The sequence below is a fragment of the Drosophila virilis genome, chromosome 4 (assembly GCF_030788295.1).
Source record: "Drosophila virilis strain 15010-1051.87 chromosome 4, Dvir_AGI_RSII-ME, whole genome shotgun sequence".
NCBI classification, from domain to species: Eukaryota; Metazoa; Arthropoda; class Insecta; order Diptera; family Drosophilidae; genus Drosophila; species Drosophila virilis.
This window is the reverse complement of record NC_091546.1, coordinates 20499942-20517578: the sequence shown is the minus strand read 5'-3', so window position 1 is coordinate 20517578 and position 17637 is coordinate 20499942. Positions and strand designations below refer to the sequence as shown.

The window sequence follows — 17637 nt, the reverse complement described above, 5'->3', positions numbered from 1 at the left end:
TGAATTAGTTTCTTAAATTAGATGATTTTTTAACCTAATCCCAATTGGGCAAGTGTTCGACTTTACCATACTCTGCACTTTTCTGTGGCTTGCATCTTGGTGCGTCTTTCGCAGCCGAATTCTCGGGAGAATTCCTCAAAGTTGGCCAACGTTTGTAGCACCCGCAGCTCATCCACAGCGTGCTCCAGATGTTGCGCATGCAAACTGAGACTTTGCAGCTTGCCGCAAAAGAACTGTGCAAAGCTGATGAAGAAGCGTTGGCGCTGGCTGAACTGTGGCAACAGGGGATCACGCGGCTCTCTGCGATCTATCAGCATATCGGCACCAAAAAAAGTTTCATAGACCAGACGCAGCGCCTCGTAGTCGGCCAACTTCTCGTTGAGCGATCTTGAGCCCGTGGCCAGCTGCTGCTGCATGCAGTTGAGGCCCTGGACAAAGCCTGGATTGGCCGATATCTCCTCGCTGGGGCCCATGATGTTACCCACGCTGTCATAGTCAATGCCGGAGCTATCAAAACCGTGGATTATCTCGTGTGCCAGTGTAAAACCCAGCACCGCATGCTGCTGCAGCTCGCTCATGTTGCGATGCCAAACGGGCAGTTGCAGCAGGCCATAGGGTACCAATACCAGATTCCTGGGCTTCACATATAAGGGTGAGGAGCTGCTGCTCAGCCAGTGCTCCGTGAGGTAGCTCACATTGTTGGCATCCGACTGGCCGTTGCCCAGAAGCAGCTCATGATTCTGCTCAACGCGCAGCCGCAGCAATGCCAACTGATTGCCATAGAAGCTATGCGCATTCAACTCCACACGCTCATAGTATTCCTCCACAAAGCTGGAGTCATTGAGTTGAACGAAGCCCAGCTGCAAACGCATTGCCTGCAACTTCTCCTGCAACACCTGAACAATGGGCCGCTGAAGTTGCAGACGATTCTCGCTGAGCAGCTGCCCAAAGCGCAACTTCAGCCGGCTGAATATGTCACTTACCAGCGGCTCCGAGCTGGACTCGTGGAAACGCTGTCCAATCAACAAACTGGCAGCCAGCGGCATGGCGCGCCTTAAGCTGGCCATGCACTCGACACGCGAAATCTCTGCGGGTCCCTGCTGCTTGAGGAATGCGAGCAGCTTTAGCATAATGTAGTTGCAAATGGTTTCCGGCTTTTGGTGCTGCAGCAACTCATCCAAGGCACGCATGTACGGCAGATTTCGTATGATGAGCGGGGAGAGCAGGTCCAATTCGTAACCGGCTGTGGTTGCACGCAACTGTTGCATGTAGGCCAGCCATTGCAACTGCGGCATATACTCCGCCAAATAGCCCAGCTGCATTTCCTTGGCTCCCTCGTCGTCCTCCAGCTCCTGCAGTCGATGCAGTTGCCGCTCAAACGCATCCACCTGGCGAGCCAGCTCATTGGCCACGCGCTTCGTCTGGCCAATGTCCAACAGCAGCTCTATCATGGCGCCCTCGCCCATGGGCAATGTCTCCATTAAGCTGGGCTTATCCAGGTAAATGCTATAGCTGCTGGAGTCATCCCAGCGCGGCAGCACCTGCTCCTTGAGCAGCACTCCATTGAGACCGAACAAACGCAGTCGTCCAATTGTTGCCAGCCAGTTGAACTTTTCCGGCTGCCAGCTGCGACTAAGCAGCGGCCAGTTTGTGCCATTGCCAGGCTGCAGCAACTGCAGATACTTTTTCAGATTATACGGCTTCAGGCGCTTGCAGGCGCGATAATAATTACGCATTTTCTCCTGGACTGCCAGCAGCTGCTCCTCGCCGCTCGTTTCATTGGCGACACCACGTCTCAGCAACAGTTCGAGCTGACGATTCAATGCATAATCGAGCACGGCCAATGTGTCGCTTGGCTGTAGCTGCTCGTGCTGCTCCCTATGCGCTTTTTGTTGGTAGTTTTGTTGTTGTTGTTGCTTTTGTTGCTCTTGCGCTTTGTGCTGTGTGTGCTGTGTGTGCTCCTCCTGCTGCAGCTGCCAATTGCCGCAGGCATACTGATAGAAATTCTCACACGGACGCGCCTTGGCATCCATATAGCTTTGCAGTTGATTGGCGAGCAGCTCCTGTATACTCGGCGCTGGCCGTGTCTGACGGCAGCTGGTGGGCGTGGTGCGCCAAGCCAGCGAGCACAGCAGCCAGGCAATCAGGCTGAGCTTCAGCATGTTGATGCGATCAACTATAACTGGCTAGAGCTTAGATCCACCAGCCCAACCGGCGGCAAGCAATGCCGACTGCCTGTCAGTCTTCATCGCAGTGCGGCACACTGGTGCCATATCGGGGCAAACCCAACATAATAACAAATAGTTTAAATCGATAATTCCCTATATATAAAATATGTTAAGTCCTTGTAAAAAAAACTTCAATGACTCGAACTCACGATATACATTTCAAAATAAATTTAATTTAATACATATATTTTTTAATAATTATTTATTTTTATGGTTTTTTTTTTTTTAGGTTGTAGTTTTAGTATAATTATTTAACATTTTCTAATCATCAGTTTTAGTCTTCAGCAGTTTAAAACTGAGAGTATAGATTTAGAAAGAATGATTATAAATTTGAAGAAGAAACTATATACTTAAGTGACACCCTGTTTTGTAATTGTTTTTTGACCACTGTGCGCATTGTTCCGACCACGTTTATCAGTTTCACCTTGGCCTTGATTCCTCTGATTGAAGCTCATTGAAGCTGCGCCAGTCGCCACTGACCTATGTAGAACGGTGCACGACGCAATTGCTGTCATTGAACTTGGACAAATTATGCCGATTATTCAACTGCTTTGCGCTTACTACATTCAATTATTCAAATTATTATGAATTTTGTTGTGCTTGTTTGTCACATTGCAGAACCGAAACGATTCCGGGCAATCCATCGTACAAGGCGACAATGCGGCTGACGATTACCAATGTGCAGAGCAGCGATTATGGCAACTACAAATGTGTCGCCAAAAATCCTCGTGGCGACATGGATGGCAACATAAAGCTCTACAGTAAGTATCCGCAACGTGTTATTTATACTTTTTAATATTGGCCCATAATACGCAGACCGAAGTGCGGCACAGCGCAGACATAAAGTGCGATAAATAACAAGTGTTGGCCCAAATGTGTGCGCACTTATTTTTTGGACACGGCACATTTCAAAACTACACCATTTGTGGCTTTAATTATGCCGGCCAAATGTGTGTACTTGATTGGATGGCGCCTGACAGGCGTGTGTGTAAATGTGCGCTAGATGAAATTCCAGCCAGATAATGTGGTCGTTAGTTTTAGATCTATATATGTGTGCATGCTAAAACAGCTAGATTATGGAAAAAACATTTAAATATTGTTAAAGAATTAAATTCAAGAGACCACTAAGGGTAACAAATAACAAAGGTATCTATAATCTAAGAGATATAAAAGGATCTACGGGACAATAGATTCTATTAGAGGTGTACTCATTCAATTCCTATACGTTTCCAGATACTTAAGCGCTTCATAGATACTTTTGACAGACACAGCCAGAAGTGGCTAAATCAACTCAGCTTTGTGACCTGTTAAAAACATTTGACAAACATTTGTGTGCCCTTTTGTATTGAAAATACATTTAAATATAGCCTTGCCGCACAATTGTTGAACTGGACAAATGGCTTTGTTTTAAAGTCGTGTTGCCTCGATTGTAAATAATTGTTAATCGATATGACAGTTTTGTCAAGTAATGTGAAAATAACATATATAGACAGCTAACACGGCGTATACGCGACAATTTTATGATTTTATTGTTACGTTGGACATGAGCCCAATAAAATGCCAATAATCTGTCAATTTGCTAAATCAGTCCCAGTTGGTGGGCCATTAAAGCAGCCGGCTGCAACATATATATATGGGTGTATCAGAAAGTACGTAACTCGCAATTCCGGTCACAAAAGTTCATAAAACAATATAAAATATCCGTTCGTTTCGTTCGTTGCGCGACAATAAAAAGAGGACGCCGGCAAAAGGCCATGGCCAATAGCGGCCAGAAATTGTCAGTGTGTAAATGCGACAAGTTAATTTATTTTTGGGCGCGCAGGCGATAAAAACGCAGCCAGCTTCGAGTCTGACGCGCCGCCAGCAGCAACAACAATGCCAACAAATGAGGGGGGGGGGGGGGGGGGGTGCTGGTGTTGGCAACGATCAACCAATTAAAGGTAACAAAGAACAGCCACAGCAGCTGATAATAAGAGGGCGGCAATAATGGCAACACACAATACAATGAGAACAATGAACCTGTGACAATGTCATTAAGTGGTCAGCATGGCTATGAAAGTTTGTAGCATCCTTTGGCAATGCGCCCGGCAAGGAGTCGTGGCAAGGGCTATCACCAAGTGCCCAGCCTCATAAATTTACTCAACAAATTGCCGTCAATAATGATATGGCACCAAAGAAGGAAAGAAATTGAAATCGAAAAGCGAACCAATGGCAGCTATTTACGACTGCTGAAAAGCTGTTTGGACTACGAGTCGAGCATAGAATTGGATAAATGAAAGTTACAAGCAAGTACTATTCAGATAAACGCCTGGTCTTCATTTGCTATTTATAGAAATACTTGAGCTTTAAGAAAATTTGAGAGAGCTAGTGTCTATATCTTAAATAATTCTGATAAATATGTTATAATTTAAGTACTTCAAGAATGAATGCATAAGACAACCTTTACATACAATTCATCTTATACATATATACTTGTTATATCTCACACGCCTGACACTTTGTTTTCTGATCTGATAGCTTACACTAATTTTACACATTTGTTACTTGCTTACAGTGTCCAGTCCGCCAACCACACAACCGCCGCCCACAACAACCACATTGCCGACAACAACAACAACAACGATTAACTTTCCCTATGATGGCAACACACCCTTCAATGGCTTCGGTGGGGATGTGCCGACGAATTCGGTGATTGTGATTGACAAATGTGAGTAGCAAAAGCTTTTGGCTGTACAGTTTTGTTTTATTGCAGCGGGACTTAATATTCCGTACTCTGATCTAAACTTACAGTGGGCATTAAGTACCAGTCGAATTTAAATGAGATCGGCAAATCCGAACAGAAGCTAATGGGTAGCAATCAGGAAGGCTATGACTGGTCAAAGGGCAAGGCCAGTGCTGGGCTAAGCGCGCGCTCTGTTTGTTGTTGGCTGCTGACGCTTCTCTCGCTGCTGGCAATGCATTCGCAACATTAAAACGTAAAGCAAACTGTATTTAAAAGTGCCATTAAAAAAAACCGGATAAATGAAAATTTAAAGAAATAACCAAAAGAACAAAACACAGCTAAGCTAAACTAACAACATGCAGCACACATTGCAACAAAAAAAAAATAGTTAATTAAGCAATTAGCCAAGTGCAATGCGGTTCAATTTCTGTCTGCCCTGCCCCAGACCATTTCCGAATCTAAATAGCCTGAAAACACAAACAGCTTGAGGCAGTAAATTGATCAATTGAACACATGCTCTTTCCTCTTACATTCGATTGCCTATTATATCAGATAATTCAATATCTATTTGCAACAATTTCATGTAATGTATGTAACATATGTGTGTATTCATTTCTCAACTTTAGTTTCATTTGGTTCGGTTTCATTAGGTGTAACTATTTAAATCTTGCTGTGCCAGCTTAAATTATCATCGTGTTATACTTTCCATAATTATTCCAGACGTTGTTCTATCAATAACTATTTTGACTTTACTCGAAAACTTTTTAATAGAAGCACCTTCGCAAGGTGTGGCAGGAAAGTGCACTAAAATTGTGTTGCCAATCAAATGATAAAATAAGCTAAAACATATGATTTATGTTTTATGGATTAATAACCATATAAACAAAATTAAAATATAACAAAAATAATAAACACGTTTGAATTGTTGACAAATTGTTAAAAAGAAAAAAAACACACTCACACACACACATGAAACTTAATGCGAAAATATAAAATGTAAATAATTAAACATACATAAACAATTGTAAATTATGTACTCGTTATAAGCATTGCATGAACTGCGCTTCGATTTGTATGGACTATATAGACAGCACTCGGATTGTCAAGACCTACAGATAACCATACTCTTAACCATAAACCCCCCAAAAGAACGGGCCAAGGAGAGGCCCGCCCAATGGAATGGCATTAATCAAAACGATGGAAAATCTAAGATGACTTGCAGGCAGCGCAATGAAGTTAATAAATGATCAAGTCATTTCCAAGGAAATTAAACATATTTATATATATCCTTAACTATGCTCACATATTCAAATGACAGCCTAATTAAGAACTAAACTAAATATATATATACATTCATAAATATATCATAGGCTTTAGTTTGTGTTTTTAATTGATAAGAGTGATAATGTACATTTAAAGAAATTTAATCCGCATTAAGCAACTGGAGACATCGGCATAGTCAACATTATGAGATTGCTTTAAATTCAAAAACGAATATAAATAAAAAATATTAATATAATTTATTTAGAGATTATTTTACTTACAAATGTTGCTATCAGTTTCAGTTATTCTCACCTTAAGATTGTTTTCAGCACAGTAAGTACAAAACACAACTTTCCTTTTAACTGCATCGAGCTGAATTTACTTTATTGAAATTGAAATACTTTTGGCCAGTCGGAGACGCTGATCAGCGGGGGGCAAGTAAAACCAACCCTCTAAAATAAATTTAGTTGATTTTATATTTACATTTTTATAAAAGCAATTTAATCAACATTTTGAATAAATAAATACATATATTTCTTTTAAAACAAAATAGATTTAACTATGTCAAGCTCCTGCAAATTTCGAGGAGTTCGGTGTACAAAGAATCGCATGATCCAGCGTGCCATCCCAGCGGTTAACGAGATATTAGAGATTTCGCAGCTCACCCATATGCGCTTGCTTGTTTGCAATTGATATTTAAAATTTAACGGTCGCCAAAATTCCATTCGGCATGTCGGTTGGGTCCAAAATTTGACCAAAATTCAGCTGAATTACCAGGCGAACATCAATCGTCAGTAGGTAGCTAAAAGTCGGAGACAGCGCAATTAACACAGATTGTGCGCCGGCGCGCCATTGGTCACATATATGTATAATGCGCGGTGTAATAACTGTAATTATCCTTTTGTTTTGGTTCCTATAGTGATGCCAAGACACGACAGTGATGCGTTGGATTTGGCGGAATTTTACCAAATATGGCTAAAACTAGCTAATTATTTTTATTGATGGCTGAAAATTTAAATACTTTCACGAGTCCAAAATAATCATCTGCCCAAAATCATTCTCAATTAACATAATTGCTGTTATCCATCAAAATAAATAGCTAGTTTTAGCCATTTTTAGTTAAATTCCGCCAAATCCAACGCATCACTGGCGTGTCTTGGCATCACTATAGGAACCAAAACAAATGATAGTTACAGTTATTACACCGCGCATCATACATATATGTGGCCAATGGCGCGCCGGCGCACAATCTGTTTTAGTTGCGCTGTCTCCGGCTTTTGGCTACCTACTGACGATTGATGTTCGCCTGGTAATTCAGCTGAATTTTGGTCAAATTTTGGACCCAACCGACATGCCGAATGGAATTTTGGCGACCGTTAAATTTTAAATATCAATTGCAAACAAGCAAGCGCATATGGGTGAAGATGCGATATATTTATATTTGTTGCTGTTTATGAAAATGGTTATGCCTAACTCTTTTTTTTCTGTTTGTGCGCAAGGTATAATATACATACGTACACATATACATACATACATTTATAATCAAAGAGTTATGTTTATTTATATTCATTATTATTGCTATGCTAAGGTGTTTTGAATCCAATTAACCTGAGTAGGAGCAGGGACATTTTGGTCGCACCATTATTTGCAGCACTTTGTATGAATACTCCGTGCCTAGCCACGTAATCCAAAACATACCTTTTGCAAATAATTTACTGTGGTATTTGCCACCCAAATAGAGTCCGAATAGATTGCTTAAAGCATAATCGAAGTTAAAATACACTATATGTTAGTTAAGAGATGTTTGATAGACTCACCTGTCGGTACAATCAGCATACCACCAAGCACCCATACGTTCAATGGCACAGTTTTCGGAATTAGCATCGTTGTCATTGTCATGTGTGGAGAATTTCTTTTTGGCGTGACGTGTTAAAGAATCGCCCGCATCTCCGGAATAGCTGCCCAATTTTTTGATAGCATATTTTTCACTTTCTGTACCAATTAAAAATTCATCATAACGTGCATAACGCCTATTGCCCGAGAAGTCCTCAAAGTAGATGTAGAGTTCGTGCGGCTGTGAGGCAGTTATGGCGTGTAGTTTATCCAGACCAATAAAGAATTCATTGGTCAGATTGCCGAAACCTTGCTTATATTGCCGCCAGTTGCGAAAGAAGTTTAGATCGCCGACAGTTCGGGATGCAATCACCGTCCAGCCCGGACCGGCTAGATTTGTATTACACAGCACTTGAAAGGGTGGCAGACCCGTAACATTGGCCGTATGAATGCCATGTGCATTCCTATATGGTGGGCATGACGAACGCAAACTATTCAAAGTGTGAGTCGCGTTGGTATCTATAAGCTTCCTAATAATATCCGTCGCCGTTAAGTGTTTCAGCTCACTAGAATTGTTATCATAATTGGACTGTATATACTCATCGACCATTCCGTACAGCTCATTTAGTTCCTCTTTTAATCTGTCAATTGAAAGGGGAAATACATTTGTATTGAATTATATACATACACATTTATACTTTATTTATACTAAAAACTATACCTGAAAATATCTGAATGAGCGGCGCTGCCAACAACAACTTCTGCAGCACTTTTGGATTCATCTTCCGGAATTTCATATGATGTAGATCCGTACTGAAACATATATATTTTAATTATCTGCACAAAACGAAATAATTTAAATTACATTAAATGGTCGTCGGACCGAAACACCAAGACAATCCTGTGAAAAATAGCACACGAGGCCCAAGCTAATCCAGAAGAACTTCATCGCAGCGCAACTTCTCCTTAACTGATGAATAATTTCTGAGCGTTGCGTTTAAATAGATTGTTCGATCGTGTTCGCCAAAAGTCTTGTCTATATTTGATAAGAATAAGTTAAATACAGTACCCCTGCTATAAACCATACATATGCATTCATATCAATTTATACAATTAAGAGATACCCTGTCTGAATAATAAGCATAGTTATATTAATAACAATCGCATTTCGATAGACAACTAAGACTGACTGATCCATATTTAAAAGCATGCCACAGTTTTATAGTCCGTCGATATTTGATTTTATTTGATTTCATGTTTGTGCTGCACTTTGGGTACTAGAACGTGAAATTGTTATTGAGTCCGGGGGCGTTACCCACTTGGCTGCCAACTGCACATTGCACATCAGCAAATGCTTACAGCTGGCGGAGGACATTGTTGCTGCATAGCTAAGCTCTTCAAAAGTCTTGTTTGTTGCCCGCAAAAACCCCAAGCAAATATTTTGCCAAGCGGCGGCAAGAGCAACGTGATGCTACTTGTACTACGTGGCGTATGCCCAATGCAAACACAAAAGAGCCCTCGTCCGTCCAGAGGGGCGGGCGGCAAATGTGCTAAAGACGCTGATGATGCATTCAGCATTTTACTTGACAACTAAAGCTGAATTGGCCAATTCAACTGCAGGTTGTAGCACTTTCAATGGCAACACTTTGGCTGGTCAACAAAACCAGCTACAGATTCAATACATACTTTGATTTAAAAATTAATGCGAAAATAATGAACAAAAATTCAGTAAGCCCGAAGGTTATCATTAAACACTGATTTAGCACTTCGTACAAAGAAGCGATTCTCAGAATTTGCACACACAAATAACATATTAAAATTCAATTATCATTTCACATAGTTAGTGGCTGCTTAATAATTAGAATTCCCATTTTTCAATTTGTCATAATTACAAATTATTTCGACTTAGCTTTTATTTCAAAAGTTTTGAAAGATAAAAAATATGAAATGCTTGATATTAGTTTAAATTCTAGAAAAATTGCCAGTGCCAGGAGTTTATAAACAATTGTTAGCTTAATTATTTGATATATGTATATATATTTTACAGGTTCTTCCTATTTTGAAAGTTATTTGCGTGGCCATTTTTAATCATGCATAAAGCTGTTAATAAATGAAGCTCAAATTAACGATGAACTCTGGCATGTGTTAACTTTTAAAAAAGTTGATTAGCATTGAAATATTTGTAACATTATATGTTTTGTGCTTATATGCTACCAAATTAAAATAATTATTGTTGATTGGAAGTTGTTAGGATTAAACCGCTACGGCGCGTTGGTCCAGCAGCGTGTCGATGATCTTCTCGATGTGCTCACTGCAACTGCCCAGACAGGTGTCCGCGTACTCGATAAGAAACTGCATGAAACTCTCCAGCTCCTCCATGGAACAGGCGCGGAATCCACTGCTGCGGGCGATATTTTCAATGGTGCGCAGCTTGTGGGCATATTCGGGCTTGCTGCGGCAATGCTTCAGCGTGGCCTCGGTTAGTTTTGAAGGCAGCTCGTAGTTGCGTATACGCTGCTCGACGCTTTTAAGCTTGGTTTGCTGCTGCTGCAGGATGCGCAGCATTTGTGGCATGCTCATGGGTTTCGAACGGACGACGGGCAATGTTTTGTCGAAGAGCTCATCCAGCGGCACAGCCTCATAGTCCTGGCTAAACAGGTCCGGCGAGAACGAGAGTCGACCGCTGTTATTGCTGAAGCTGTCCGATTCAAATTCGGTCTGGTCCAGATCGCTAGTCTTGATGGCAGTGTTGGAGCTGTTGTAGTGGTTACTGGGCCAAGCGTACTTGCTGCGTCCCTCCAGTCCGTTGCTGTTGCCCGTCTGCAGACCCACCAGCATGCTGTAGCTGCTCTCAATGGAGAACTTGGGTATTGTGTGCCAGAACTCGGGCACGCAGCTGAACTCAAAATGATCGACGCCAAAGCGTAGCTCGCAATCAGGACTAGTGCTCAGTTCCGTGTCGAGGAAATGAAACAGACGTTCAATCTTCTCGCTAGGCATGTGCTTGCCGCTAAAGGGCACGGCCAGATCGCCGCTGGCGAACCAATAATGCGAGAAGCCCTTGACGCTGGGCGGTCGCTCCGGCAGCTCCTTGGTCTTGGCCTCTTGCTGGCCAGCAGTTGACCTGCAAAACTTGTGTCCATCAATGCCGAAAGTCAGCTCACGTGTTTCCCAGGTTTTTTGGGTGAAGATCTCATAGAGCAGACGCAGTCGCTCCGGCGTATTGTGCACAATATCCAATGCGACCGTAAAATCTCCGGCGCTAATCCAAAACTTGGAGTGCGGCTTGCTTGGCGGCAGCTCCTCCAGCTGCGATGAGCTCATTTCGACAGTGGGTGCATTGGCAAAGAACTCGCGCTCACTACATGTCGGCGTTGTTGGCGCATCGGACGAGCTAGCCAGATCCAATGGATGATCCTCTCGTATCACTTGCATAGCCAAGGAGCTGCGACGCGACTTGTCCAGCGGCTGCCCAGTTGCACCAATGGGACTGAAGAGCTGCTGATGCGCGGCACTCGAATAGTTGTGTGCCTTTACCGGCGTGGAAAAGCCCGAGGGCTTTGTTTGGGCCATGCCCAGTGAGGAACGACGCAACGGACTGTTATCCATGGCATCATTGGAGCACGTCTCAAAGCCCTGATCTATAAAACTGTCGCGAAGCTGCTGATCCAACGATTGGCGCGGCGTCTGCGAAGGCGACTGATCGCTGTCCGCATTGGGCGATGGCGAAGACATCACCGTCAAGGTATAAGCGGACTTGATCTTTCTGGGCGAGTTCACCTGACGCATCAACGACTTGTCCAGCTCAATGTAGCTCTGCTCCGGCACTGGCGGCGGTGCAGCAGCTTGGGCTGGTGCTGTTACTGGTGCTGATGCTGCACTTGATGGCTTCTTCTTGGCTTGCAGTGCCGCTGGCTTGTAGTCGGAGTCAGAGTCGGTGCTGGTCACAGCATTGGCAGTGGCTTCTACAATGGAGTTCTCCTTCTTCCAGGTGAGCGTGCGGCGCATTTTCTTCTTACGCGGCGGCCGTACGGGCTTCGCAAAGTCAAAGTCTGGAGCTTCTTCTGGTGTTGCTGGCATTTCTGGCTGGGATTCATCGCTGGTTATCTGTGCAAGCAATGGAAATAAATTCAAATTTACGATTAAGATTTTAGAGCAATTGATAGGCAAGAATAAAACTAATCATGTGAGATGTTTAACAGAGGCAGACTTTTTGTTGGAATGCAAATCGAATTCGATTGAAAATATCAAAAACAATATTTTTCAACGCATAAAATTCTCGCTATCTGCTTTCAGTTACAAAACTCACCTTTGGTAGTGTAGACAATCCAGACTCACTTTCCTCAGCATCTGATTGCTTGCAACTCGAGGAGCTGCTCGATGTTATGCAGGTGGATTGCGTCTGGCCCAGACTTGGACGGGGCGCAGGTACAGGCGGCGCCTGGCGTTTGATTTTGCGCGGCGTGGGCGTGACGGCCATGGCCGTGTCTACGTCCTTTTCGTCCACATGGCTCGATTCCTTAGTTTTGCTCTCCAGCTCCAGTTTGGCAATAGCCTCCTCAAGCAAACGTTCCACGGCAGACTTCTGACTCATGTCGCCAATGGAGCTGTGGGCTGTGATCTGGGCCGGCTGCTCGTCGCTGCTGGCAATCTCAATCGTCTGATCGCTGTTGCATACGCTGGTTATGTCGAAGAGCACGCCATTCTCGGCGGTTAGCCAGCTGTAGAAAAGACTCTCGAGCGGTTCGTTTTGAAAAAACGGAAGACTATCATTCCCGGCGCGCTCCTGACGTGTGCGTCGTATCTTCTTGGGCGGCGCATACGCCTCCGTGGGCAGCACGCTGCGTATGGCTGACAAATTGCGCTTCTGCGGGGCGCACTGCTCACGCTCGTGCAATAGACGACCACCCGGCATGGCAATCACATGTCGCTCCGGACTGGGCTTGATCACCACAGTCAGTGTGCTCACATGCAGCGAAGGTGATGGTGACTTGGCCGGCGTTGTTCCCAGCCGTGCTGGCGTGGACTCCAGCACGCATTTGGCCTCCAGTTCCTGGGTCAGGTGCTTGACGCTGGCCTGCTGCTCGGCCACCACCTCGCCGCGTGCCATTTGCTTTTTGACCTGTGCTTTAAGATCGGCCGCATGCTCATTAAATTTGGGATGCTTGGCGGCAATGTCGCTGACAAACTTATTGAAGAGCAACACCTTATCCCTGACGCTCAGCTCTCGGAACACATCCTCGGCCACCAGGCAGGGCCCTTGAACAACAGACTCCTGCTGTTCGTGCTGCTGATGCTGATGCTGTAAATGCTCCTGCTGTTGCTGCAGATGCTGCTGCAGTTGCTGCTGCAGATGCTGATGGTGCTGCGGTCTGGGCTGTGGCTTGGGCTCCGGTGAGAGTGATAGCTCATTGTGCAGCGTGGCGTATTGCGGCGGCTCGGCACGCCGCATTACCTGGTTGATCTTTGAGTTGAATAATTGGGCTATCTCCTTGACCTTCATGGGCAGCTTGCCACTGGTCTTGTTGTTGGCGCCACGTACCGCCTGTGGTGTTGCCAGTTGCGGCTGTTCGTATTTCTGTTTCAACTCGTTGATCTTCTGCTTGCAACTGTCCACTTTCTGTTTGGGCAGCGGCACGGGTTGGCTGGCCAGTTTGGCAATGGCGCTGGCCACTTTGCCCGAGCAGGGAGCACTCGTTGTGATGACATCTTTGCTAGGCGTTACGGGCACCTCTTCATCAAAGTACTTCATGAGGTTCTCAATGCTGGACAAGTCCAGGTCGGTGACTTGTATGCGGGTGGGTGTCACGTAAGAGTTTTGGTGCTCCAAGGCGGTCAGAAAGCGATCATCGTCCAGTGAGGAGACCTCAAACAGCTCCTCGCGCGTCATTGTGGCACGCAGCAGTCCACGCCCATCGCTGACATCACAGTAGGCGTGGCGTGACCGTCGCTCCTCAATCTCTGCATTCAGTTGAAGCAGCTCGCTCAGATCGGCGCTGTTCATGGTCGCCGTGTCCATGACCAGCTCGTTTTGCTTGTGATTATTGTTGGGTGTGGAATTGCTTAGCACCATATTGAAGTATTTTTTTCTTTTATTTTAGTTTTTTTTTTTTTTGTGGTTTGCGTTGTTCACGTTAGACGTTGCAGTTTGTAACTGTGAGCGGTGTCGCTAGCGCGGAGCCTTTTAACCGGCCACAGGTAAGCGGCATGCAAATTTTATTACACCCGCTAATCCGGTCTGCATCAGGTATTCTAATCGAGGCACAGCTGTAGCTTTGGGTTTTTACTAGATTTAATTAGCGGCGCGTACCTTCCAGGAAGCCTCTAATACGCTGACCTGTGGATGGCTGTGAAAAAGGTAACAGGTAAGTGGAATATCATCTAGAAGTGTCCATCGACAATACGTTTATCAAGGCGCTCGTTGACTTGTCACATGAGCACGGCACTTTGGGCTACGTTTAAATGATGATAATAGAAAGTACAGTAATTTAAGGATGAACAAAGATGTTGCCAGTTTATGAGGGTCTTAGGGACGAAATTATGACATGCATTGCGACAGTTACAAAAGCAGGTATCCGATCCTTGACAAGAATTATTATGGTTGCCACACATCAAAATATGATCAAAGTTAAGTTCTATGCGTAAAAGAAGTCTTCAGTGGGAAGATACAGTAGATTTGGGTAAAGAAGTCTCAGGAGGTTGACCAACTACTTTGCGTATTTAAGTATAAAAAAATTTTAGAGAAAATATTTGGTATACCACATGTGCCCAAAAGTATGCAACGAACTGCTTTATGCCAGTGCCAAAGAGGTCCCAAAGAGCTTGCGAAGAGCTGACAGGAATCACCACCAAATGCGAGCACTAACTAGACCCCAGAGAGCTGTGAACGACAATAAAAATCACATACGAAAATTTTAACTTGTCGCCGGGCGAAGCACTTGGGTTGAGCTTTGATTTCATTGGATTTGGGACAGCTGGCAATGTCGCCGCGAGAGCTGAAACTTTGTTGGCATCGCCATTTGGCGCCTCATGCAAATCGGCGCCAAAGCTGTAAACGAGAGGAGATTCAGCAGGTGCTAAGTTTAGGAATTGCTACTGAATGCTGATGATGATATTTGTGAGTTGCTGGCAACGCATTTGATACGCATACGACTGAGTTTGGGCCTTAAATTCGACCATTTCAATTTGCTAATAGCCAAGTGGCATATTCCACGCATGGAAAGTTGCATCCAGCGAATCCAGTCTAGACAACAAATTTGCCAAACAAAAACCAATGGGTAAAAGGTTTTTCACATTTTTTTTTTTTTTTTTGCTCCCTCTGCTGTACCGCTTCTTTGTCTGACTGTCTGTCTGTTTGTTTGTTTGTTTGTAATTCTTTTTTTTTTTTTTTGCTTGCCTCGCTTTCAATAACTTTAATATCATTTCTATGGCGCACAGACGCCGGAAATTGAATTACTTGAGTAACTCGAGAGCCAAAAAAAAAATAAATGCAAACCAAACAAAGAAGGTGGGGCTTGGTGTATAAGCGCGGTTATTCATTGACTTTAAGATGCAGAGCCAACCGCAAGCATTTAGTGCTCCCCTTTGCGCCCAACGCAAAAAGTGCATGGAGGCTACAACTTATTTTGGAACCAGGGTTAACGGATGGAAATCTGGTAAGGGTAAGAAGGGGCCGTATGCCGAGTGCATGCGTAAGTGAGCATTTAACAAGGCAAACAGTTTGCGCGGCCCGAACTCAACCCGATTGCAAGTTACTTTTGCTTTTTATGCGCTGCTCGTTGAGTCGTGAGGCACAACTTTGTATACCCTTTCCCATGCGCAGCTTTAGCTAACCAGGACGCACCGGCTCTTTGCTGCTAGCCTTAAAGCATGCACAGGAAAGCTTCTTGATTAAAAGCACCTCATCTGAATGTCTTAACTTAATGGCTGTGATACCCATCAGAGCTGACTTAAATTGGAGAGATCTTGGCTTCACTGCAGGCACAACTGGGATATGATAGGCAATGATCAGCATTTCGTAGAGCCGCACTTTGCCGTCCCTTTCATGACTTGCCAAGCGTAATTGAATTATGAAAATCGGGCTTCGACAAGGCGGCGTTGCCAGCCGCAGCTGCCGATGCATTGATGCAGGCAACCCGGCAAGGACATGAAAAGGGACATGGGATGAGCATGGGCTACCATTGAACCGTTAACAGCATTTTAAACATGCTTGCACTTTCATGGATGCACACACATACACACACACCAGCACACATTCACACTCACGGCTGAGAGATATAGCCGCTATGTGGAGATTAATTTTCACGTTTTCCTTGTGTTAATAATTTAATAAATTAAAATGAAATTTTGCTTTACAACGCTCAAAATCGCTTTACACTTTGCCGCTTTGCTTTACGGCAGCACGTTATGAAATATGTGACGAAAAAGTAAAATTTTTAATATAAATAATTGTTGTATAGCTTTCACTTTGTCATACACGTGTGCACACAAAGGCATATGTACTTGTATATTGTTTTTGCAGCTTATCAAGAATATATATACATTAAGTAGTTGCAAATATTTCGCATACTTTTTCGATGCTAACTGTCTTTGACAAGGACTTAATGTTCGTTAAAAATATTGCGTGCTTAAAAAATTGTTATTAATTCACGCGTTGTCAATTTTGCTGACCTGGCCTTTGGATGTGTGTGTGAGTGTGTGTGTGTGTGTGTGTGTGCGCGAATGCCACAAATTGCGATTTAATTAAAATGCAATCAATTATAAGCAAATCAAGCAGATGCTTTAATGATTAGGCCATAAACAGTGTCAGGAAATACATTAAAAAACATCGTTAAATAAAAATTCAAGCACAGTTTTTTCGATAGACCACACAACTAATTCGATTTATCAAGCTTTAATTTTCTCTGAAATCGATGTGATAAATTTATTCGCCAAATATTGCTGATCATGAATGTGCATATTGCATCATTAGGCTGTATATGCAGATACGACCAATCAATTTAACAAATCGCACCGTCAGCTAGGGTAGGTTATAACAATATCCACAGCCAATGATTCGGTCAGTCTAATTGCCAATGTTTGAAGAACGTGAATGGAATGAAAATACTCATACAGCTAAGACAGCATTTGGTTAGAGTATGGAGCTGTACTCGCTTAAAACAGTTTAAATGATGAATATCAAATTTGAATTGTTATTTGAAATTGATTTCTTCATATGGAAACTAACAAATACTAGCGCAAGAAGCGCAATTGGTGCTGAAGCAATCAGCCAACGACAAATTGTGCTCTATGGGATCACTAATGGGCCTGATAAGCCGGCGAGTGCTACAAACGTCACAAGTCGACGACGGCACAAAGGAAACGATTGCCATCAAACTCATCTCTCGCAACTTGACACTCGCCAGTCGCCACTCGCGACTCGCTGCTGGCAGTTAGGGGAGTCAAGAGTCCAATGCGCAGTGGCAACTGGCCGGGCCCCCTCTCCACACGACAAAGATGCCTCGGCTCGAGTTAATGTTTACCAAATGCATAAGCGATGCATAAGCATATCGCCGCGGTTGCCGGTTCTCTGACCCCCGTGCAAACCTCTCG

General features: G+C 43.8%; 4 protein-coding genes across 5 annotated transcripts in view; 1 reads left to right on the top strand and 3 right to left on the bottom strand.

Annotated features, from left to right (window-relative positions):
• Positions 1 to 6439, top strand: part of DIP-epsilon (Dpr-interacting protein epsilon) — a 62170-nt gene extending 55731 nt beyond the window's left edge. The window contains exons 8-10 of the mRNA XM_002051287.4: positions 2847 to 2989; positions 4783 to 4935; positions 5019 to 6439. Of these exons, the coding sequence (XP_002051323.2) occupies positions 2847 to 2989; positions 4783 to 4935; positions 5019 to 5200 (478 nt within the window). The 3' untranslated portion in view covers positions 5201 to 6439. The remainder of the gene's footprint in view (positions 1 to 2846; positions 2990 to 4782; positions 4936 to 5018) is intronic.
• Nepl5 (Neprilysin-like 5) lies at positions 40 to 2194 on the bottom strand. The gene has a single exon (XM_002051288.4). It carries the CDS (start codon positions 2160 to 2162, stop codon positions 63 to 65), a length of 2100 nt encoding a protein of 699 aa, XP_002051324.1. The 5' UTR covers positions 2163 to 2194; the 3' UTR covers positions 40 to 62.
• Positions 6440 to 7699: 1260 nt separating the features above from the next.
• Positions 7700 to 9092, bottom strand: LOC6628707 (ficolin-1). Its single transcript, XM_002051289.4, has 4 exons — positions 8912 to 9092; positions 8768 to 8859; positions 8031 to 8687; positions 7700 to 7967 (listed from the first exon to the last, which is right to left on the bottom strand). The coding sequence occupies exons 1-4, from the start codon at positions 8993 to 8995 to the stop codon at positions 7817 to 7819; spliced, it is 984 nt and encodes a 327-aa protein (XP_002051325.3). The 5' UTR covers positions 8996 to 9092; the 3' UTR covers positions 7700 to 7816.
• Positions 9093 to 9941: 849 nt separating this feature from the next.
• Positions 9942 to 17637, bottom strand: part of slam (slow as molasses) — a 60220-nt gene continuing 52524 nt past the window's right edge. For both annotated transcript variants that reach the window (XM_032437508.2, XM_032437507.2), the window contains 2 exons: positions 12356 to 14393; positions 9942 to 12153 (listed from right to left, as the gene is read on the bottom strand). In XM_032437508.2, the coding sequence (XP_032293399.1) occupies positions 10300 to 12153; positions 12356 to 14119 (3618 nt within the window). In that variant the 5' untranslated portion in view covers positions 14120 to 14393 and the 3' untranslated portion in view covers positions 9942 to 10299. The remainder of the gene's footprint in view (positions 12154 to 12355; positions 14394 to 17637) is intronic.